The following is a 25,126-nucleotide window of genomic DNA, read 5'->3' on the forward strand; positions in this document are numbered from 1 at the left end:
TGGTGGTGATCGATACATCAGCCAGTACTATTTTCTAGAGTACTATTTTCAGTGTCGGCATTTATTACAGCCGATAAATGAACATTTTAAAAGTGAAGAAGAGACGACCTGCAATGCTGGGAGTGTTGATGTTACATAGTTTGTTTCGACTCTTCAACTTCCCTGTTGGCAACACGTGTCTGGAACATAAACGCGACTACAGATCAGAGCAGAGTCGGGTGTAAATGAGTTATCCACAAGTATTTTTAAACTGTATTGCTTTATTATGTTAGTAAGCACTCATATATAACTAGACATAACAAATGTTAGGGAGATCTGTCTGTTTAAATATAGTTTTTTAAACCGATTTTTTAAACCGCCGCATATCGGTATCTATATCGGCCTTAAAAATCCCATATCAGTCGTACTCTAGCTGAGATCACATGACTGACACAGCCAGTCCTCATTTATTTATTTGGGGCGACCGTGGCTTGGGCAAGACACTTTACCCTACCGCCTACTGGTGTTGGCCAGAGGGGCCGATGGCGCGATATGGCAGCCTCGCTTCTGTCAGTCTGCCCCAGGGCAGCCACCAGTGTGTGAATGAATAGTGGTATTCTAAAGCGCTTTGGGTGCCTTGAAAAGTGCTATATAAATCCAATCTATTATTATTTCTTTGCCTTTTGGGTTGCTTGAACATTATGTTTTGGGTCATTATCCATTCACACTGTGAAGCGATTGTCTCAATAATACGCGCAGAGAGTATAGCCCTGTACACTTCAGGACTCATCCTGCTGCTTCCATCAGCACTCACATCATCAACCATCAAGTAACCAGGTTCAACTGGTAGAATCGATATATAAAGCACTGTTTTTAGAGTCAGAGCCTTTTAAATAATCACCATAGACTTTAAAACACGACACACAGTTTTAATATGCAGAATTAGCAATTAATAAAAAGATAAGGACCAAACAGTCTATTCTTCCTATTCTGCCATACCGAGCAGAACAGGAAGATTAGACAATGAGTTCAAATGCAGACTAATGACAATCTCCTCGAGACTCTCACCAACCAGCACTGCAATATCAAATCTACACAATTTCCCTGCCTGCTAGAATAAATTATCTCCCTTTAACCACACTGTTAAATCCATCATCCTTAATCAAACATGCATTTTAAATACAGAGTACTTGAGTAAAGCTGGACCAACAGAGGATTATTAAGACCAGCACCAATATCTGGTGATTTATAAGTCCAATATATCAGCTAATGCATTAGACAGATTTCCAAAACGTTTGTTATGTGGACGTATTTATGAGCCTTACTGAGATAATATATGGCAATGCAGTTTAAATAAATCTTGTTTTATTGTGTCAACAGGTCATAGATGACTAATTTATTACTAATTTCCCACTGAGTGTTCTGGTGTTACCAACAGGGAAGAGCTCAGAGGGCCCTCTGGTAAGCAAACTATGTTACATCAACAATCATAACACAGTTCAGGGGTGTTTCTCCCACCCTGAAGTGGGCAATCAAGAGAGACGGCCTCTATTTTTATTCATTTTCTTAATTAGAAAAATATTTCAGGATTCATTTAATTACATTTCTATTTGTCCACTTGTTTATTTAGTTCTTTAATATTGACTTGACTGAAATTCCATACAAGGCTATTAGGCAAACCGCAGACACATGGCGCCCTCTTCTGGACACAGTAATTTCACAAAGCAATGTTAAATAGAAACAGAATATACATATATACCCTCAACTATATGTACTTGCTAAATCCTGCCTTCGGAGGTTACGTAGAAACAAGACATTCTTCTACATTCAGCACTCTGTCCACAGTAAAACATGTCCAGCATGAATAAAAACGCAATTTTATACTATTGAATTTATACAAACTTACACATATAGGCAATTTGGGCTTCATATACTGCAGAGTTATCAACCACCCCACACATCATAGGAAACAGACATGTCAGTGCACTGTGCAATCTATACAGCAATCTATACATATTATTTTTAATTTCCCTTTAAGTAGAAAGAAGCTGTTTGCAGTCCTCTTCAGTTCTTTTACAGTTGGCTCTGTCTCAGATCACAGATCCTGATGCAACATTTCTCTCCGAGCCAGAATCCGGGATACAGCGGCTCTCTGAACTCGGCTTCAACCTTGTACAGGAAGTTCATACTGTCCGACACCTCATAGAAAGACAAAGTTCCGGTTTGAAATTTAAGATAAATTCCAACCCTGTGATGACGGGGTGGTGTAGTGAGCTGGATGCTGTCAGAATTGTGGCTCACAGAGTAATGTTTAGATAGATCCAGACTCCAGGAATTTGCATTGGCCCCGAAGGCTGACAGTGTAGTGCGGGATTTTCTGTTTATTCCTTTGTAGGTTAGAGCGATCTCTGCTTTGTCTCCTTTCACCTCTACCTCATAGTAGCAGTCAGCTTGCAGTCCCTCCCTGCACAGCACCTGCCGCCGATGTATAAACCTCTCTGGGTTACGAACACTAGGATTCTTGGACCTCTCATTGCACAGCTTAACCATCTTCCCTCCTTTCAAAATAACCAGGTCCTCATGAGCTGTCGTGGGGTCCAGAGAGAGCTTACACGCATCTGAGATAATGAAGAGAACATTTAAGGACTGAATTCTAAGAAGACAGCTGTGGTTGGATGAGTCTGTGTGTGGGTAAAGTCATGGTGAATGCAGGTTGGAAGATAAACTTACATTGCAGGAACTCTTCTCTGGTTTTAGGCTCAACTTTCTGTTTAGCCAGAGGCCTGCTAGCTGTAAAGAGACACGGGAGACGACATCAGAGCATCAGTGAGCGTCTCTGCTGCATCATTAAACAATACAGGGACCCTGAAACTGGCCTGTAAGTACAAGTTATTCAGATGTGTCACCATTTTGCCAAGGTCTGGAAGCAGACTCAAACTTTGACCCTCAGATGAGAGGACATGTTTAAGGATGTTGAGGAACAACCCAGGAACCACCGACTCAAACCTGCCATTAACTGTGAACTGCCAGCACCCCTGTCCAAGGTGAAATGATTTTTACACTGGCATGTAGAAGGGTGCCATACAAGAAAGAAGACCCTGCTCCACGTTCAAGCTGGACTAAAATTTGCTGCTGCTCACATGGACAAGTTTTATAGTCAGACAAGATAAAGACTTTTTTGGCCACAATGACATGAGGTGTATCTGGAGGAATAGTGGTGAGGCTTTTAAACCGAAGAACACTGTACCATCTCCGAATCATGCTCTGGGCTATTTTTAGCAGTGGTACTGGTATCAGGCACTCCATGAATTACGGGTCGAAAGCTTCATTCAGCGCTATGAATTGAATTATCGTGATTGACATGTAGAAGTGCAGAGGGTTTTGCAAAGCATGCTTACACATCATAACTGGTTAGAAGTCCAGATTATATTTTCTGGGCCAAGGGAGTCCGAACAGAATGTCCCGAACTTAGATAATAAGTGGAATCAGTAGCCTTAGGATTGCTAGGTTATATTAAAAATCAAGGCTAGGCAGGGAGGTGTTTTCTTTCTGTCTTATTTTTCCAGGAAGAGGAGAAGATACAAGACGAGGTCAGCTGGGAACAAAGAGAGGAGAAGAGTCGCAGGACTGCCACGTCGCTTCCGCTTTCATAATAATACGTGTTTTTGTTGTAGTATAAAACTGGACTGCCCACTCTGAGAGTCATCCTCTGTGTGAAGCAGATGGCTGAGTTCACATCAAAGTCCAGTGCTGTAAACTTGTAATTTCAACTGCTGAAGCAAATAAAACCTTTTAAACGACAGATGTTCTCCTGTATAAACGTGTCACTGGTACATCATAAAATGGATGGAATAAGGAGCAGGACTACCTGCAAATTCTTCAACTTATCCATCCATCCATCCATCCATCCATCCATCCATCCATCCGTCTTCATCCGCTTTATCCGGGGCCGGGTCGCGGGGGCAGCAGCCTAAGCAAAGAGGCCCAGACCTCCCTCTCCCCAGCCACCTCCTCCAGCTTATCCGGGGGAATACCAAGGCGTTCCCAGGCCAGCCGAGAGATATAATCTCTCCAGCGTGTCCTGGGTCTGCCCCGGGGCCTCCTCCCGGTGGGACATGCCTGGAACCCTCTCGTCCACCGGGAAAAACCCCAACGTACCGGCAGCAAGCCGAGGGGATATTAGAATACCCACCCCAGCCCGCCGCCTCTCACCAGGGGCAACTCCAGACTGAGACAGAGTCCAGCCCCTCTCCAGGAGACTGGTTCCAGAGCCCAAGCCATGTGTAGAGGTGAGCCCGACTATATCTAGCCGGTACCTCTCAACCTCACGCACTAACTCAGGCTCCTTTCCCACCAGAGAGGTGACATTCCATGTCCCTATTGCCAGTCTTGGCAGCCGGGGGTCAGTCCGCCAGGGCCTCCGCTCCTGGCCGCCACCCGGCACACAATGCACCTGACCCCTATGGCGCCTCCTGCGGGTGGTGGGCCTGCGGGAGGATGGGCCCATGTCTCCTCTTCGGGCTGTGCCCGGCCGGGCCCCATGGACTAAGGCCCGGCCACCAGACGCTCGCCCTCGGGCACCCTCCCCGGGCCTGGCTCCAGGGCGGGGCCCCGGTAACCCTATCCTGGGCAGGGTAAACTGTTCCCTCGGTGTCCTTTTCATAAGGGTCTTCTTCAACCTAATGTCAAATAATCCGGACAATGCGGACACAGCTGGTTTTGGAATGGATGAAGGAGGCTCACAGTAACAGGACATTTAACAAAATATTATTGGGGGCTGGTTAATATATTTGAGGCTGTATGTATACTTTTGACTCTGTGTGAATTAAAGAAATCCAAAATATATTCAAACTTCTCTCTTCGATTCTTGTTTCTCAAAGCCATTAAAGATGTGTGCTGAACAACAGTTTAAAGAAACCATTAAAAACCCAAAATTAGCATGACGGTCATGTCCATGATGACGAGTGGGTGTAAACTTCTGACCACAATTGTAAGATAATATTAAAATTGTTCTGGAAACTGTTTGAAGGACAAACCATGGAGCTGTGAGACGCTGGCTTCACTTCTTCGCTGGACATCATCTTCCTCCATCTCTGATGCTGATTCCTGCTGCTCCTCACCATCAGCTGTCATACGCAAGGACATAGATATTCTTACATTCTTATAATTAAAGAGAGATGTTTTCCACATAACGACACATACCAGTGTTACAGATTGAGGCAAATTCTTTGTCACAGAATCCCTCCAGTTGCTTCCCAAGATGCTCAACGGCTCTCTTTGTGAGCTCAAAGTGGAGGAGTGGATCCTCTGAAAGCTCCTGGAACGAGGGGTCACAGAGGAGCTTCAGAGAGGGCCATTTCTGTGAGGATGGAGGGGAGAAGTTCAGGATACGACCCGTCACTCAGAAACAGGCAACGTTTCCAGCGCTGTGTTGGGAGTATACCTGCAGGAAACGGATGTGGCTCTCAGTCTGTGCCAGGTGGTCCAGCTTAGCATCCCTCTCCTTCATCTGCTTCACCTCCTCCTCCAGGCTCTTCAGCGAGATGCGAACCTGAGCTGCAGCCGCCTCCTCCTGAGCTGCAATCACTTCCTTCACTGACAGGTAATGTTTCTGAAGGGAGTCGATGGCGCCCACTATGACGCTCTCACAGAAGGCTTCTGTTTTTCTCGCCTCGTCCTGTTTGATACACATGTGAGTGGGTGACACACTACAAACACTTCAGACAACATAACTTTTTGGTCACATGTTCCCCTCACCTGAATCTGTCCGAGCATCTCCCCCATCATCTCTCTTTTCCTTTCTTGCTTCTGAAGAGTCTGCTTGAACTTTGTCTGCATGTCCTTAAGTTCCTTCTTCAGAATGTGTTAGTTGGAAGCAAACACATAATTTGTTTAGATTTTGTTAGTTTTTTCCTGGATGGCACTTTTTACATTTGTATGAATCAAATGCATCTTTGTCTAAAACTGGGTCGATGCTGTAAGTCATTTGAATGTTTTGTAAGGCTGTCCCAGTACTCAGGAATGATTTGTTTAACCAAATAAAGTGGAAGTGTCACCTGTCTGAAATACAGACAGCCCATCTACTTTTAAAATTAGGCTTAAAACGTCCCTTGTTGATAAGGGATTATCAATAGATTTGGATCAGATAACCATGAATCTTCCTTTAGTTATTCTGCAGTCGGTCTGTTCTACTGGGGGCTTCCCATAATACACCGTGTTTCTTTTTCACTCACTATGTGTTTATACACCATCCTGCATTTAATAATTATAATAGTTATCATCAGCCTCTGTTTTCGTTCCACAGGGTGTCTGTTCTCCGGTTTTCCTCCCCTCACTTCCAATCGAAACTTAGTTTCAGCAATTATTCATTTTTTTAGGCTTATGTTGAAGTTTGAATCGTCGATCTGTGTGCCTTAGATGCAGCGTGCACTTTGCTTTCATCTCAGTTACATGGCTAAAATCATTGTACATATATATAAATCACAAGATATGCAAAAGTTTCCAAATATCCACCAGGATATAAAACATTGTCAGCAATCTTGAAGTTGCAGGAAATCACGAGCAATTGGTTAATGACAGTTTCCTGGATTTACCCAAAGAGAAAACATGTTCTTGTAATATTTTTGTTATAGTCAGCTATGTCGCTGCATTGTCGTTTCAAAACTAAATCTGGAGTTGGAAATATTACAGTTTTTTCTGAATGCTTAAACCCTAACTGTGATTCCTGTAGCACAATCTCTAAAACTATTCAGACTTATAGCAAAACCACTCACTGAGTTTGCAAAACTAAAAGCACAAAAACTGCTTTGCACTCAGTTTGCAATTTTGTAACACACACTTTGCAAAACTGTAGGCACAATTCACTGCACAACACTCAATTACCAAATTTCCAACACACTCCTAGCAAAAGTATACACATGTATGGCTATCATTAACACTAATTTGCCAACTGTCTGGCACACTTTCACATGTGAAAACTTTTTTAGATAATTAGTTCACTTTGCAATCAGCCTAAGCACTATAATACAGGTAAGCTGTGTGTGCGGAGTACAATGGAGGGAGCAGAAAGAGTGAGAAGTAGAGGAGGCCGAGGAAGAGGACGTGGAGGTGAAGAAGTAGGATGAAGAGGACGACAAGGACAAGGAGGAGCAAGAGGAAGATGAGGAGGGGGGAGAGGAAGATGAGGAGGGGGGAGAGGAAGGGTGGGAAGAGTAAGAAATAGAATTGCTGATGACATCAGAGCTACAATAGTGGACCATGTAATCAACCGTGGAATGACCCTGAGGGTAGCTGGCCAACGGCTCCAGCCTAACTCGAGCCGCTACACTGTAGCAAGTACCATAAGGACATCTTGAAATGAGAATCGGTTAGTACAGTCACTTCGCACAAAGATTTGTAGCACTGCCATATGCCAATGAGAAACACACCAATACCATTGATGTAAAAATACTGAAATTGTTACTTTACAGAATTGCTAGATGACCAGATGCTGGGGGCAGAGGAAGCATGTTCACTGCAGACCAAGTAACCCATATAGTCATTATGGCGATTGCAAATAATCCTATACTTGGAAATAAACACTTGTGTTTGTTTTGATGTGTTTGAATAAACACCAGTACTTGAAGTTTGGATCCCTCTATGCTTATGGATCTATGACAGAAGTATGAGCTCAAACTGACATAGCCTACCTTGTGCACAGAGAAAGCAAAAGCCAGATGTGTTTTGTATTCATACCATCAGTGTGCAGTTGGCGCATTGTGTGCTTAGTAGATGATGGCTTGTGTGTACTGTTTGATACGGAAACACCATTTTTACGAAGGTGTGAAGAGTTAATCTAGCTGTGTTTGCTTTTGCAAGAGAACTACAATGTTTTGATGATTGGGTGACAGGTTTTCTTATTTGTGTGAAGAGTTTTGCAAAATTAGCCAATAGTTACAAAAAATGTGCTTAAGCAATCAGAAAAAACTGTAAGTGCTAGAAGGTCTAGTATTATGCCATAAGACTGCATGAATTGACTCCTGGGCTAATTCACCAAAAGCTTTCCAGGAGATTCTTCCTTCAGTTTCTTCTTCCTGCAAATTTGAGCTTTCAAGTAGGATTTGCACCTTTTTTTTAAATCTTGTTTTACAGTTTTTTCTGATTGCTTAAGCACATTTTTTGTAACTATTGGCTAATTTTGCAAAACTCTTCACACAAATAAGAAAACCTGTCACCCAATAATCAAAACATTGTAGTTCTCTTGCAAAAGCAAACACAGCTAGATTAACTCTTCACACCTTCGTAAAAATGGTGTTTCCGTATCAAACAGTACACACAAGCCATCATCTACTAAGCACACAATGCGCCAACTGCACACTGATGGTATGAATACAAAACACATCTGGCTTTTGCTTTCTCTGTGCACAAGGTAGGCTATGTCAGTTTGAGCTCATACTTCTGTCATAGATCCATAAGCATAGAGGGATCCAAACTTCAAGTACTGGTGTTTATTCAAACACATCAAAACAAACACAAGTGTTTATTTCCAAGTATAGGATTATTTGCAATCGCCATAATGACTATATGGTAAATGGCCTGTATTTATATAGCGCTTTACTAGTCCCTAAGGACCCCAAAGCGCTTTACATATCCAGTCATCCACCCATTCACGCACACATTCACACACTGGTGATGGCAAGCTACATTGTAGCCACAGCCACCCTGGGGCGCACTGACAGAGGCGAGGCTGCCGGACACTGGCGCCACCGGGCCCTCTGACCACCACCAGTAGGCAACGGGTGAAGTGTCTTGCCCAAGGACACAACGACCGAGACTGTCCAAGCCGGGGCTCGAACCGGCAACCTTCTGATTACAAGGCGAACTCCCAACTCTTGAGCCACGATCGCCAAATTTCCAACACACGATATGGGTTACTTGGTCTGCAGTGAACATGCTTCCTCTGCCCCCAGCATCTGGTCATCTAGCAATTCTGTAAAGTAACAATTTCAGTATTTTTACATCAGTGGTATTGGTGTGTTTCTCATTGGCATATGGCAGTGCTACAAATCTTTGTGCGAAGTGACTGTGCTAACCGATTCTCATTTCAAGATGTCCTTATGGTGCTTGCTACAGTGTAGCGGCTCGAGTTAGGCTGGAGCCGTTGGCCAGCTACCCTCAGGGTCATTCCACGGTTGATTACATGGTCCACTATTGTAGCTCTGATGTCATCAGCAATTCTATTTCTTACTCTTCCTACCCTTCCTCTCCCCCCTCCTCGTCTTCCTCTTGCTCCTCCTTGTCCTTGTCGTCCTCTTCATCCTACTTCTTCACCTCCACGTCCTCTTCCTCAGCCTCCTCTTCTTCTCACTCTTTCTGCTCCCTCCATTGTACTCCGCAAACACAGCTTACCTGTATTATAGTGCTTAGGCTGATTGCAAAGTGAACTAATTATCTAAAGAAGTTTTCACATGTGAAAGTGTGCCAGACAGTTGGCAAGTTAGTGTTAATGATAGCCATACATGTGTATACTTTTGCTAGGAGTGTGTTGGAAATTTGGTAATTGAGTGTTGTGCAGTGAATTGTGCCTACAGTTTTGCAAAGTGTGTGTTACAAAATTGCAAACTGAGTGCAAAGCAGTTTTTGTGCTTTTAGTTTTGCAAACTCAGTGAGTGGTTTTGCTATAAGTCTGAATAGTTTTAGAGATTGTGCTACAGGAATCACAGTTAGGGTTTAAGCATTCAGAAAAAACTGTAAGTACCTCCTTCCGCCTCCGTTCCTCCTTCACCAACCCGATCCTGTGTCCTCCATGCTCAGCTGAAGCACACTGTGCACATATGATCTGCTTATCTGTGCAGCAGTAAACCTCCAGGGGCTTGTTGTGTTTTCCACACAAAGTGCTCTCTGATGTTTCTGCACAGCTCCGGGGTCTCTTCAGGACTTTCCGATTCCCTTCTGAGGACTGCTGCTCTTTATTACAACTCATTTCTGTCTCTCTCACCACCTCAGCTAGAGTTGTGTTCTTGATCAGCTGAGGTCTGGATGGAAACTCATATTTACATTCGGGGCACCTGCAGAGACTGTTCCTCAGCTGGTCACAATCCCATTGGTCCTGGATGCAGCGCATGCAAAAGTTGTGTCCGCAAGGAATCATCACAGGATTCCTGAGAAGGTTTCTGCAAATTTGACAGCAGAGGTGGTTCATCTTCGCAGGAATGTTACGCTCCGCCATGTCTCTGTGGTAAAAAGGCGGGCTGTCACAAGTTTCGTTTCGTTTCCTGCACAAATGACTCACAAGTGTGTGTTTGTGTGTGGGAGTGACTAAATCTTTTGAAATTCTTGTAAAAAGGAAGGCGGAGTCTGTGTCTCCTCCACACTGGCTGTTTGAATCTCAAAGACCAGACAAATGTAAACAACAACCTTCAGAAAGGACAAATAAATCCAACATGAATGTCTTTATTACAGTATTTAGGTAAACATAAAACAAAGAAAAGCAGTGATAAATAAGCTTTGTAATTTACATGTACTTTCATTTCCTGAATGTTTAAATAAAACAAAGAAACTCATATCTGAAAAAGATGTAGAAGTATAACAGTTCTGTAACTGGCAATTTAAATTCAGTTGTACCCTTCTGTTCAAAAACAGCCGTCTGATGAATAAAACCAGGCAACAAGAACCACATTTATGAGACCAGAAACACTCTTTTCTTTCACAAGATCCAACACACACAGTGCAGGTGTGTGCACAACAAAGAAGACGAAGATGCTGACGAGCTTCTTGTTTGTTTGTTTTTTGTCTAGACTGGGATTTTAATGTCCATTCAGCCTCATTGATGGTCCCAGAGCAAAAGCACTTAGTCAGGTAAAACAGATATGATATCATCCTGAAAATCCAGCAGGGCAACAAAAAGGTCCAACTGTTAAAGGAGCAATGATCCGACTATCATGAGTGTACATAAAGAAATCCTGACCTTTCCTTCAGTCTCTCTGAAGATGATGAACTCGTGAGATGGAACGAGGAATGTTTTATTCATGTATTCACTGTGCTGAGCCTGGCCTAACACGTAATACCTAAAATGAATACTCTATTTAAACTTAAAAGTGAAAGTGTGGTCATGTAGTGCTTCCTGGTGAGTTGCGAACCTACAGTAGCAGGTAAGAGGCACACAGAGGAAATATCTGTAATGTAAAGAAGGAGCAGAGTTCAAGTCCGCAAATGGAGTTTTAGCACTGAGGTCATTATCAGCTATTTCATTAAAAAACTGGGAACGAGGCAAGAGAAGTCTCGGAGAACCTAAGTACAAAAGGATGATCTTTTTTTGGCTAAAAACTACACAGAAATCATAACAATGCAAAATTTCTCAAAAGGCAAAAGTTCAAACACCAAAAGCATTTAGCAGGACCCCCGACAACACTCCTCCATGCTGGAAACTGAGAATAAAATCCATCCGTCACCTTCAGTCTATACAGAATGTGTAGCATACTGTTCTGTTCAGAGAAGAGTTCTGTTGATCAGTGAGAGCACTGGTGGTGCTTCATCTGAACACCTGACTGAAACTGTTTAAAAAACAAAAAAAACAAGAATAAACGACAAGAATGTTGACGGTGGTCGAGTCTCACTGTAGCAGTTCTTCCCAGGAAATAGGTTTGGAGAAGACTTCCCTCTCCAGCCAAAGGTCGTAGTTCATTTGGAAGTCCTCGGGCAGGTCCACTCGTTGGCCCAGAACACTTTGCAGACAGTTGTCCACAGGCAGGAAGTCGGGATTGCTGTGGCTCTTGTCGTAGCGGCGGCTGTTGAAGCGCTCGATGTTGGCTCGTAGAGCGCACTCCTCGGCCTGGAAGTCCCACGGACGAGCGTCCAGATCTGCTCACACAAAACAAACAGTAACTGTAAGTTAGTGGATTTTGTCTGCTCTGAGCGTAACAGCAATCTGCAGCAGCCCACAAATCCTGATCTCCATTAGGACATAAAAACAAAACAGCAGGTTTGTCTCAAAAAGGCGACAAACACATGAAACATTCATGCAGCGAACAGACGACTGGTCTGAGAAACACGAAACACTTTGAATGTGCAGCTCATCTTTCACTCACACACCAGCTGTCTCACCTCAGGCAGTCTGCGGCACTTTTCCCAACTCATGACATTTATTAAATGCACACTCACCGGCCACTTTATTTGCTGTCTAACAGCTCGTTAACACACATCTAATCAGCCAATCACGTGGCAGGGTTTACAGAGAATGGTCCAAAAAAAAGGAGAAAATCTCCAGTGAGCAGCAGTTCTCTTAGAGGTCAGAGGTCAAAGAAGAATGGCCAGACTTCTTTGAGCTCATAGAAAGGCAACAGTGACTCAAGTAACCCCTCATGACAGCCAAGGTATGCAGAAGAGCTTCCAGGTTTGACTGGTTCTCTGAATATAAAAAGGATTTTATGGTGTTCAAATATCACCTGCTCCCCACTTTTTCTAGAATGATACTTGAATAATGCTGTCCTATGTTTGTGTGTAGTGTTGTATATTCTGCACGAAAGCTGTTCAGATTTTCCTCTCACCGTTTCCGTACGCCCAGTCGTCATTCAGGCGATGTCGGACCTTCTGGTAGATGGCAGACATGGTCTTCATGTTGCTCTTCCTCCACTGACGTCCGAGGTATTTTGTTTGCACTTTGAGCAGCTTGAGGACATACAGCTGCATCATTGCCTGCTTGACCTTCAGCGCCCTTTTCAGGATGGGTGCCGACTTAAACACGACCAGCATCTGGCAGAAAATGTCAAGGAAAAAAAAAAAAGAATCAAAGCAGAGAGTTATATCCTGTCTTTTCATACGTGATTCGTGTGTCACAGCAAATGTGACGTGACGTCCTCTCACCATTGTTCTGGAGTGCTTCCATTTGGTCAGTTTGTTGAGGATCCTCAGCAGGTTAATACAGGAAAACAGATTCCTCCAGCAAAACTGATTGTTGTCTCCCGCTTCCTGTAACAAAGAAATCGTCCACAGTAAACATCCAAATCCTACAGTCACGTGTCAACAACAACAAAACAACAGAAACAAGGGGGGTAAAATTACCAAACTCTCTGCGGTTAACTCTGGGAGCTCGTGCACCACACAGTACGGAAAGTCGAGTACTGAAATGCTTTGAGGAAGAAAAAAGTAAAGTCAATGCAGTGAAATACAGAGCCATGTACATTTAGTTTATTGATGCGCACTGCAAACAGGAATCATGACTTTGTTATGTAACGCCACACTGAAAGTACCTGTTCTTAGCTGTGATGTAAGACATGATGTTCTGGTTGAAGAACTTGAGAATGAGGGGGATGCAGTTGGCAAACACCAAGTGCTGAGCCATGTACTCAAACTATGAACACCAACCACACACACAGAGGGACAGCAGTTACACAAGGATTCGTTTTTATATCAGTACGTGTATGTAGTTTGTATTTTGGTTACTACTGAACTCACGATTAACACAACAACTGTTCAACTCTGAAAATAATCTAGGATTTATTTAAGTTTAAGAAAAGAAGAAACTCGCCTTTTATATTTAAGTGGATTTTTAAGACTATTTTTTAACCCAATTCCCTGTTTTAAAACTTAATAAAAACAGAATGCAATGACCCAAAAACCTCATAAGCCCAGATTTTATTCAGAACACAGAAAGCATATCAAACGTTTAAACTGACAATAAATGTACCATTTTAGGAAAATTATTAGCTTGTTTTGAATTTGATAGGAGGAACTGAGGAGACCAGCTGCTGGACTTTTGGGAGAGGAAATGACTCTACCTGCTCAGCCGTCCTGGGTCTTTTTTGTGGTATCTTTTGTTTTTGAGTTGTTTAGTTGGTAAATAATCTGGACTGCAGGCAGGTCAGTTCAGCACCCAGACTCTTCTACTATGAATTTTAATTTCATAGTTTTAATAGAAGTTTTAATAGCTGCAGTTTGCAGTTTAGCGTCTTAGTTTTCCTTCCATGAAACAGACGTGGAGCATATGTCAATCTAAAGAAGCCAGCACCGGAGAAGACAGCAGTGTTTCTGGATCATGTCCACTTATGGCTTCATTTTTGCCTGATCAGGCTTCACCCTAGATTTTCAGATGGCACCGTGAACTCTGTTTACAGACAACAATTTCTGGATGTGCTCCTGAGCCCATGAGGTTTCCTTGACAGCATCATGGCTGCTTTTAATGCAGCGATGCCTGAGGACCAGAAGATCACAGCCATCCAGTACTGACTATCAGCCTCATCCCTTGCGCACAGAGATTTCTCCAGATGGTCTGAATCTTTGGATATTGTGTACTGTAGATGATGAGATAGCCCTGGTCTTCAGTTTTATGTTGAAGAACATTATTCTGAACTTTTTCCACAATTTGTAGATGCAGTTTTTTCAGATTGGTTAACCTCTGCCCATCTTTACTTCTGATAAACTCTGCCTCTCTAAGATGCTGTTTTTATACCCAATCACATTGATGACCTGTTGTCAGTTAACTTAATTAGTTGTAAAATGTACCTCCAGCAGTTTCTGCTTTCCTACTTTTCTAGACTTTTCTTAGTGTGTCAACTAATACTTTTCATGCACAAGTAAAATGTCTCAGTTTAAACATTTGATATGTTTTCTGTTTTCTACAGTGGACAGAATTTAGTTTAAGAGACGTGCAAAAAAGTTTTGGTCACTTTTTTTGAATCAAGGCTGTAAATACAGTGGGGCAAAAAAGTATTTAGTCAGCCACCGATTGTGCAAGTTCCCCCACTTAAAATGATGACAGAGGTCAGTAATTTGCACCAGAGGTACACTTCAACTGTGAGAGACAGAATGTGAAAAAAAAAATCCATGAATCCACATGGTAGGATTTGTAAAGAATTTATTCGTAAATCAGGGTGGAAAATAAGTATTTGGTCAATAACAAAAATACAACTCAATAGTTTGTAACATAACCTTTGTTGGCAATAACAGAGGTCAAACGTTTACTATAGGTCTTTACCAGGTTTGCACACACAGTAGCTGGTATTTTGGCCCATTCCTCCATGCAGATCTTCTCGAGAGCAGTGATGTTTTGGGGCTGTCGCCGAGCAACACGGACTTTCAACTCCCGCCACAGATTTTCTATGGGGTTGAGGTCTGGAGACTGGCTAGGCCACTCCAGGACTTTCAAATGCTTCTTACGGAGCCACTCCTTTGTTGCCCGGGCGGTGTGTTTTGGATCATTGTCATGTTGGAAGACCCAGCCTCGTTTCATCTTCAAAGTTCTCACTGATGGAAGGAGGTTTTGGCTCAAAATCTCACGATACATGGCCCCATTCATTCTGTCCTTAACACGGATCAGTCGTCCTGTCCCCTTGGCAGAAAAACAGCCCCATAGCATGATGTTTCCACCCCCATGCTTCACAGTAGGTATAGTGTTCTTGGGATGCAACTCAGTATTCTTCGTCCTCCAAACACGACGAGTTGAGTTTATACCAAAAAGTTCTACTTTGGTTTCATCTGACCACATGACATTCTCCCAATCCTCTGCTGTATCATCCATGTGCTCTCTGGCAAACTTCAGACGGGCCTGGACATGCACTGGCTTCAGCAGCGGAACACGTCTGGCACTGCGGGATTTGATTCCCTGCCGTTGTAGTGTGTTACTGATGGTGACCTTTGTTACTTTGGTCCCAGCTCTCTGCAGGTCATTCACCAGGTCCCCCCGTGTGGTTCTGGGATCTTTGCTCACCGTTCTCATGATCATTTTGACCCCACAGGATGAGATCTTGCGTGGAGCCCCAGATCGAGGGAGATTATCAGTGGTCTTGTATGTCTTCCATTTTCTGATGCTTGCTCCCACAGTTGATTTTTTCACACCAAGCTGCTTGCCTATTGTAGATTCACTCTTCCCAGTCTGGTGCAGGTCTACAATACTTTTCCTGGTGTCCTTCGAGAGCTCTTTGGTCTTGGCCATGGCGGAGTTTGGAGTCTGACTGTTTGAGGCTGTGGACAGGTGTCTTTTATACAGATGATGAGTTCAAACAGGTGCCATTCATACAGGTAACGAGTGGGGGACAGAAAAGCTTCTTACAGAAGACATTACAGGTCTGTGAGAGCCAGAGATTTTCCTTGTTTGAGGTGACCAAATACTTATTTTCCACCCTGATTTACAAATAAATTCTTTACAAATCCTACCATGTGAATTCATGGATTTTTTTTTCACATTCTGTCTCTCACAGTTGAAGTGTACCTCTGGTGCAAATTACTGACCTCTGTCATCATTTTAAGTGGGGGAACTTGCACAATCGGTGGCTGACTAAATACTTTTTTGCCCCACTGTAAATAAACGTGAGTTAAACTAAACCTGCTGCAGCGTGAAGGGGAGTGAATCTGTTTTATCTCTATTACCATGTTTTGATATTTGATGTGACTCAAAATTATAATTTAAACTGGAATAATAACAATGTGCAACGTTAAACAGGCGTGTGGCGTGCGCACCTGGTAGATGTGGTTGAGTTTGAAGTGTTTCAGGAGAAGCAGCAGAATTGCAGAGATGGCTTTCACAATGATCTCTTTGTGCCGATTCACATCAACACCAAGTTTCATGCTTTGCAGCACTGTGGTCCTGCAGGGTCAGACAGAAGAGATCAGATCAGATAACCCTCAGTCTGTTCTGCTCGCAGGTAAAAACTAGCACCTGCCTGTAAATCAGAACGTAGCAATCTTAGAGTCTACTGTTCTCAAACATGCTCAGGCAAAATAACCTGCCGATAAACCACATCTCCTTGTTTAAAAAAAAACCAAACCAGTTCCAGCTCTGTATGTACAAGTGTGCATGACCTGAAAACCTGTACTCACCCTGAAATGTGAGTACATTAGATAATGGAAATGTCTCTCGGTTAGCATATGTTCCCTCTTTATCACATAATGGCACAGTGGATAAGAAACTGGCAGGCTCAAGGCACTTACGGCATCTCCTCCGGCAGCACGTCTGCCAGGATGTTAATGGAGTCGGTTTTAGCTTTGGATGTCGGAGCAGCAGCGAGCAGGATCTTCAGCAGAGCAATCTACAGAGAGACCAAGCATGATGGAGTGATTTAAACACTTTAAATCCAGCCTGCCAACACTGAGGTTTCTAAATCTTGGAGTTTTATTTATGTACTTCAAATGTATCCGGCATATAATTCGTAAAATCTAACTAAATGCTTTAGTATAACTAACAGCACACCACTGATCTGTGACACAACACTTTACACAAGTGCTGCAATAGAGTATTTGTGCAATAATCTTTATCGCCATCCCTGAGCAGACCCTGCTCTGTTGTTGCTTTCACACAGAATTACAGGTTTTAAAGCCTTTTTACTCTACCACAGCTGTAGTATGAGTAGTCCCACAGTAGCACAATATAAACCATACAATACTAACCATGTATTGAGGCAAACTGGGCAGAATCCCCTGGTAAAGCAGCTCGGTGGCACACGTCTCCACTTCCTCTTCACCCTGACGACAAGAAAGAAGAAAAACACAAAACAAGAGACGTCGAGTTGAAGAATTTACTTTGTGTGTTTTTCTTTAACTGAATAATTAAAATGGACCTATTATGCTTACTGTGAGAATAATTTCTGCATGGCCAGAGTTTAAAATTATGAGGTCAGTGTATGTGCAAAGGCTTCAGACAGGCGTCAGGCAATTTGTTTCTGCTGCTGGATGTGTACGATATGAATGAACAAAGTTGTGTTTCAGATAGAAGATGAACTAAGAGGCTGCACCAAGGCCCATTATATGATAAAAAAGGATTATTCTGAACTGAGTAACCATGCCAACCAACCTTAATGAAGTCTAATGAGAGGTACCACGACAGATCTCCTTTTAATAAAACTGTATCTGTTTATACTTACGCCAGAAAGAGGGGTTTTCTGAAATTCCTCCTCCTTTATGATCTGTAGTTCAGCTATAGAGACATACTTGTGCTGAAAAATAAGATAGCATTTAATAAATTAAGGTTCAGGAACACTTCAGGTGTGTGAAATTAAGCCATGCTTCAATATCCCAACAATGAAGTACAGCACAAAATACTGCAATACCTGCTTTAAGGTCTTGATGCTCTCGTGAATTGGCCTGGGTAATCCAACCACTGTATCTGTATCACTGTAATGTGTGCACAAAATAAACAGTTCTTAACATGTCAATATTTCTGCACAAAAGCTAACTGTCATCTCTTAAAAAAATGAAGAAAACACTACCTTCCAAGAGTGTAACCAATGAATTTACTTCTACTTGATTCTAGGAAGTTTTCAATATCTTTTTCCCTGTTGGAGCAAAACAGTAACATCAATAACAAAAAAAGTCTTAATTGTATATTTGTGGGTATAAAGGAGGAACTAACATCATTACAGTTCAGCATTGCTGTTTGGTGAGACTGAGCAGTACCTGACTTTAGGAGCCCACGGCAGACCTTTTGGGAAGGACACCCTCTCCGACGGAGGATGAGGAATAGGTGGAGGCATCACCTCGTCCCGCTCTAGAGGGAAAGTTTCTGCTTCTATAGAGTTATCATTGTCATCATTGTCATCTTCATCTTCTCGTGAGTCATCCGCTTTGTAAGGATCCTTTTCATTGAATGCATCAAGGTTATCCTGTTTTATCAGCGCCTGTGTTTGAGTTACAAGATAATTACAACTAGACTGAAGCAAATACTAAAATTACTCAAGTATTACATCTATGAAGCCACTGAATGCAGAGAAATTATTGCATGAATACATTGTAAGCAGAAGGCTCGTCATCTAAATGAAACAATAATGCAAGCTGGTGCTCTAAAAAAAAACATCATCATTATTATTATTAATTATAATAATGTCTTTATTTAGCTGTTTTTGGACTGCAGTCATCTTTTCCTCGCTCGTGCTCGTGTTCCTGGATTTGTCAGTTTTGTTTGCACAAAGAGGGAATGGGTGCTGTAAAGTGTGTGCTGCTGCACACAGTCCATCGTACACACCAATACAAGTTTGTGAGAGCAGTGCTGTTCACTTTGAGGTGTTTTGCTTATAGCTGGCTTTAACCTGATGGTAGCAGCTATAACTACCTTGTGTTCACGACGTGCCCGCTTTTGTTGCTGCTCAATGAGGTCAGATGCAGATGCAGGAGGAGAAGCCGCTCTCATGCTGCGAATGACTCGGATGCTGTCCTCCGGGAGAGGAGGGAGACCCAGTTCCTCTCTCTTACGGACCTTTATGCTCTGCAGCCGCTCAAACCCTCCGAGTGTGAACTGAAACAGAAGACAGGAAGGTTTTTGGAAGATAAGATGGGATTTAGGAGGAAAATAAAGATAAACTCTTTGGGATATCAGTATCTCTGTGAAAGGCTGATGTTTGAGTCTCTCACCAGTATGCTCTTCCACAACAGCAACAAAACTTTCTTCATGGGGAAGTGAGGCGCATGACCGCTGCAGAATTTGGTAACCATACCAAAGAGCATAACGGAAATGGGCTCGTTGTTGAAGAGAGGAGATCCTGGATCAGAGAAGCATGCTCATTTACAAGGCTGATTCTGCACATAACCTCAATGAGTCTTCAGCTACTCTGATGAAATTTACCCAGTTCTGTCCTGAAGGTCTCCTTGATGGTTATCCATTCGGGCTTGTCGGCTGGGTCGTCCTGTTGGATGGTTTCCACCATCATGTACATGATGTTAAGCAGCACCCTGAGATCTGTGCTGTCAGCCAGGGAGATGGCTGGTTTCCTGACAGCGCTGCTGCAGGCAGCACTGTTACTGAAACACAGACAGCACACCAGGAAGCGGTTAACCTGAAGTCTACCACAGACAACCAGTGATTCTTCTTTTTTATTCTGAGTGAATTCATTAGTTTAAAAAACAAAAACAATAAAAACAAAAACAAAAAAACCAACAGACAAATAATGTGTTTCCCCCGTCCTAAATTTAAAGTAAAATTGCATGCTGACTGATTTATGGCACCTTTGGACATCAATAAATGCTTCCAGAAAGCTATGTGGTAGGAAAAAATGGCTTCTTTGTTTTGTTTTAATTGGCATTGGGGCAAAAAAGTATTTAGTCAGCCACCGATTGTGCAAGTTCCCCCACTTAAAATGATGACAGAGGTCAGTAATTTGCACCAGAGGTACACTTCAACTGTGAGAGACAGAATGTGAAAAAAAAATCCATGAATCCACATGGTAGGATTTGTAAAGAATTTATTCGTAAATCAGGGTGGAAAATAAGTATTTGGTCAATAACAAAAATACAACTCAATACTTTGTAACATAACCTTTGTTGGCAATAACAGAGGTCAAACGTTTACTATAGGTCTTTACCATGTTTGCACACACAGTAGCTGGTATTTTGGCCCATTCCTCCATGCAGATCTTCTCGAGAGCAGTGATGTTTTGGGGCTGTCGCCGAGCAACACGGACTTTCAACTCCCGCCACAGATTTTCTATGGGGTTGAGGTCTGGAGACTGGCTAGGCCACTCCAGGACTTTCAAATGCTTCTTACGGAGCCACTCCTTTGTTGCCCGGGCGGTGTGTTTTGGATCATTGTCATGTTGGAAGACCCAGCCTCGTTTCATCTTCAAAGTTCTCACTGATGGAAGGAGGTTTTGGCTCAAAATCTCACGATACATGGCCCCATTCATTCTGTCCTTAACACGGATCAGTCGTCCTGTCCCCTTGGCAGAAAAACAGCCCCATAGCATGATGTTTCCACCCCCATGCTTCACAGTAGGTATGGTGTTCTTGGGATGCAACTCAGTATTCTTCTTCCTCCAAACACGACGAGTTGAGTTTATACCAAAAGTTCTACTTTGGTTTCATCTGACCACATGACATTCTCCCAATCCTCTGCTGTATCATCCATGTGCTCTCTGGCAAACTTCAGACGGGCCTGGACATGCACTGGCTTCAGCAGCGGAACACGTCTGGCACTGCGGGATTTGATTCCCTGCTGTTGTAGTGTGTTACTGATGGTGACCTTTGTTACTGTGGTCCCAGCTCTCTGCAGGTCATTCACCAGGTCCCCCCGTGTGGTTCTGGGATCTTTGCTCACCGTTCTCATGATCATTTTGACCCCACGGGATGAGATCTTGGGTGGAGCCCCAGATCGAGGGAGCTCTTTGGTCTTGGCCATGGCGGAGTTTGGAGTCTGACTGTTTGAGGCTGTGGACAGGTGTCTTTTATACAGATGATGAGTTCAAACAGGTGCCATTCATACAGGTAACGAGTGGGGGACAGAAAAGCTTCTTACAGAAGACGTTACAGGTCTGTGAGAGCCAGAGATTTTCCTTGTTTGAGGTGACCAAATACTTATTTTCCACCCTGATTTACGAATAAATTCTTTACAAATCCTACCATGTGAATTCATGTATTTTATTTTCACATTCTGTCTCTCACAGTTGAAGTGTACCTCTGGTGCAAATTACTGACCTCTGTCATCATTTTAAGTGGGGGAACTTCCATAATCGGTGGCTGACTAAATACTTTTTTGCCCCACTGTACTTCTGCAAGGCTAAAAAAGTTGATGGAGAGCATACTCAATCTCCATGTTGAGCAGTTCCACCAGAGCAGAGAAGGTCCCCACATCGAGCAGCAGAAATATGTTGTATCTCATCCAGTACTGTACCTCCACCTCAGAGCTGCACTCAGCAAAGGTCCCTAAAAACAGGAAAAAAGAAGACAGTACATGAAGTACATGAAGACAAACTATTTTCTAGTTAACTTGAAATCATGGAAATGTGTGATGGACTGACCCTGAGCCATGTAGAGAATGGCTCTAGCAACCTTCAGCCTCTTCTCCCGGGCAGTGACTTCAAGACTGTCCAACAGGCGCATAGCGTGAGCTCTGTGCTGAGCTTCATCGAGCTCTGTCCACTTCTTATCAGACACTAAGGCACAGCAGAGGTGAAGAAAATAAACTACGATGCATACTTGCTTCATCTTTTATTTGTATGGCTGTGTATGTATATTCTGAGTGCTTACCATGAACTCTGAATTCCTCTTCAAAGCACTTCCTATTAAGAGCGAACTCTGGTCCTTCAGTATAACTGTAAAGCTCTGCAAGACACATGAAGAGTTCATAAGTAATATGAACACATTATTAGGTGGTTACAGGTTCTTAAAGTGTGACACACACACACACACACTTAAACACACGTACCTGACAGCTCTGCAGCCCACTTATCTGTGTCCGAATATTCAAACTCCAGATCTGGAAACTCAGACTGCCCCTGTGCACAACACACCACAGAGGTTAGAAAGAGAGCTACTAGATAGAAAGAAAAAAAATGTAATTAATCCAATTTAATCACATCCGACTGATGTTAAGAAGTCACATTACCCAAACTCTACACACAAGCACATAAAAAACTGTTTTCTCATTTAATAAGTGGTGGTATTTAGTTAGAAGTGTTTAATTTCCTTTCCAAAACTCTCCATAACAACAGCAACAACATCATCAAGAGTCAAAGCACCAAAATGTCCAAGTGACTCTCGCTAAGAGAAAGTGGTGGAAGTAGCATTTTCACAATTTACAATATCAAAAAATAAATTTGACTAGGAAACCTTCTGGATTAAAAGCCCACTTACGTTAACACATGTAAGCCAGCAAGTTGTACTTCAAGTGTGTAGTAAAAATGTTCCCCGTTAGTATTTTACTGTTGGATTAATATTTCTCCCGCATTAATGTCTTTTGAGGCTTTTTACTGCTGATAACACTGTTTGAGGTTGAGCTTATACATTTTTGTTGGGTTGTTTTATCTACAGCAGTGCATCATAATCACTATGATCTTCCTTTGTAGAGTACTTGAATCAATGCATTTAGCTGCATTTCACCACATTTTAGTATTTAGCTACAAGTGAAACACTCCTCTGTGCTGGCAGCTACTCTCTAACAAAGCTTACATCTTTTAACATATATATATATATATTTTTTAATCAGGCATGTTATCCACTTTATACGTGCCTATAAAGCACGGTATAAGGTATAAAGGTATAAAAACATCCAGTTGGCAACAACAAGCAATACTGTTCGAAGTAGTTCAGGAGCACAAAGTAAAAAATAAGATGCAATCAAACACTGCTGTAATAGCACTATGTCCAGTTTAAGACTGGGTGCACCTGAGTGGTGGGAGTGGTAAAGGTTATAAAACCTCCACTTTCAGTCTGCTTAGTCTCTTTGGAAAGTTTCATCATGACACTGTTGGTTTGTTGGCTTACTTAGTTCTGTCACACTCAGTCATATTTTCAGTTGTCCATAAACACCGTGCACAGCTGATGTCCGTTACTTTAACACCTCACTATATTTTGGTTACATAAACCGCTTTGGGCACTGTTTGTTATAAGAGTGTACCAATAGTAGTAGTAATAAACTTGTATTTGAGCATTTGTTACTGACAACTCTATAATCTCTTATTCTATAATTTACATTTCAGACTAGTTAATGTAGTCTCTGATTTGTAATATAAAGTTTATGAATCAATAAACAATATCATGTGTACCAGCTGCAACACTGAAAGTAACAGTAACACACTGAAGCTGCCATCATGAAGCATTACAACTAAACACAGGAGGATTTACTATTGCCGCTGTGAGCCTACTTTTAAGAAAAGACTGGATATAATACACCTCTTCAAGACAGACAGGGAATCAGTGCTACCATGACTGTCTCCAGTGGCTATTTAAACCACTACACGGAAACACTCAGCTTGTTTTCTTTAAACGTCACACAAATGGGTGACCAATTTTGCATATATACAGTAAAATTACACTGTAATAGCCGACTGTCGCATTAGAAAGATTAAATGCGTTAACCAGGGCCTAAACAATCAGTTTTCAACAGGTCCTTAGGTTTCTGACACATACACAAGCCTGGCCTGTAGCCGGCTAACGTCAGCTAGCTGTCTCCTGCTCGCTTTTCAATGTGTTAACACCGGAAAACAAACGGAACACCGTACAGCTAGGTACACGTACAAACACCGTAATGAAGGTCGTTTGCTGCTCTTAACTCCCGAATCATGTTAGAAATACTAATTGTGCTACAATGACAGAGCTAGCTAACTTTACACTAGCAGCAGGAAAGGCCTTGTCTCTTTAGCTAAAAAAAAATACACGCTGGAAATCAACCATAAACATCTGGATACGTACCTCTGAATCTTTTCTTTGATTGCGGGTAAATTCGCCCCTGGTTTTGTTAGGTAGCATAGCTCTCTGCTTATTGTTTACAGGTAGCCCACTACCGTTTCCACCGACGTCCATAATTTTTGGGGGCGCAGTGAACTCTCGCGAGATGAGAAATGGAACGTGACTGTCGGACTCGCTTCAGCGCATCCGCAGAATCTTGTCCGAAGGTCCGCAGCAGCGGCCCGAGGTGTGGTTGTGTAGAATTATTTTTGAAATGAATTTTTCTCTGCCTCTTCAGGCCTCAATCCCAAACTGACGCTATGATGATGAGATCAGAAGTCGGAGCAGAGCCTGACATCTGCTGCAGGACTCATTCAGGATGAAGAAAGTTCACAGCTCCGCTTCTGTATTTAGGATCTGCCGTAGCTACTGTAGAATTAATGCGGGACTACTCAGAAACTTCTCTTCTACGTGATGGATAAACATCTAAAGATGTTTAAAATCCTCCAAAACAGTTATAATTAAAGAAAATATAGAATTCGCATTTATTGTAAATTATGGATGAAGTTGTGGTCAGATGTTTGCATTCACTTATCACGGTGCATGCATGTGATGGTAATTTTTTTGTTTTAAATTATTTATTTAAACTGGGGGGGAGATAGCTTCTAGAAGGGACTTCCCAAAGCCCCGAGCTCAATCCTGTTTCCTGGCTCTTGCTAACTTAAGAGCTAGGAAACCAACCAATTTAAATGAAGTCTACATTTCTGCCAAGAGTGGTAAAATATTCAGCCAGAATTATGTCAGAAGCTTGTTTATATCTGCCGAAAGCGTCTGGTCGAAGTGCAACTTACTAAGGGACGATAATATTTTGACCCTGTGTGGATTAGAGAAAATCCCAAGCTTGTGCTACCAGTTTTTGTAAAGCCATTAAAGATGTATTCTCTACAATCATAGGCTTGTTCACAGGATATCATTAAAAGCCCCAAATTGCTGCGTCATTCATGCCCATGAGTAGATGTAAATTTCTAATCACAACTCTAACCATCATAATTACATTATTTTTCAATGGTAAGTGGACTAGTTCTTA

General features: G+C 42.4%; 2 protein-coding genes across 2 annotated transcripts; both read right to left on the reverse strand.

Annotated features, from left to right (window-relative positions):
• Positions 1 to 1,572: 1,572 nt before the first annotated feature.
• On the reverse strand, positions 1,573 to 10,221 carry LOC101476686 (tripartite motif-containing protein 16-like protein). Its single transcript, XM_004544803.3, has 7 exons — positions 9,716 to 10,221; positions 5,737 to 5,832; positions 5,423 to 5,656; positions 5,182 to 5,338; positions 5,016 to 5,105; positions 2,710 to 2,769; positions 1,573 to 2,597 (listed from the first exon to the last, which is right to left on the reverse strand). The coding sequence occupies exons 1-7, from the start codon at positions 10,184 to 10,186 to the stop codon at positions 2,053 to 2,055; spliced, it is 1,653 nt and encodes a 550-aa protein (XP_004544860.3). The 5' UTR covers positions 10,187 to 10,221; the 3' UTR covers positions 1,573 to 2,052.
• A 173-nt stretch (positions 10,222 to 10,394) lies between these two features.
• strip1 (striatin interacting protein 1) lies at positions 10,395 to 24,220 on the reverse strand. Its single transcript, XM_004544802.3, has 20 exons — positions 24,064 to 24,220; positions 22,079 to 22,148; positions 21,901 to 21,975; positions 21,672 to 21,806; positions 21,456 to 21,576; positions 19,505 to 19,680; positions 19,294 to 19,421; positions 18,995 to 19,177; positions 18,343 to 18,563; positions 18,156 to 18,221; positions 17,997 to 18,060; positions 17,811 to 17,882; positions 17,338 to 17,412; positions 16,882 to 16,979; positions 16,411 to 16,537; positions 13,206 to 13,306; positions 13,018 to 13,084; positions 12,820 to 12,924; positions 12,504 to 12,708; positions 10,395 to 11,817 (listed from the first exon to the last, which is right to left on the reverse strand). The coding sequence occupies exons 1-20, from the start codon at positions 24,172 to 24,174 to the stop codon at positions 11,570 to 11,572; spliced, it is 2,448 nt and encodes an 815-aa protein (XP_004544859.2). The 5' UTR covers positions 24,175 to 24,220; the 3' UTR covers positions 10,395 to 11,569.
• Positions 24,221 to 25,126: the final 906 nt, after the last annotated feature.

Source organism: Maylandia zebra, linkage group LG5 (genome assembly GCF_041146795.1).
Source record: "Maylandia zebra isolate NMK-2024a linkage group LG5, Mzebra_GT3a, whole genome shotgun sequence".
NCBI lineage: Eukaryota > Metazoa > Chordata > Actinopteri > Cichliformes > Cichlidae > Maylandia > Maylandia zebra.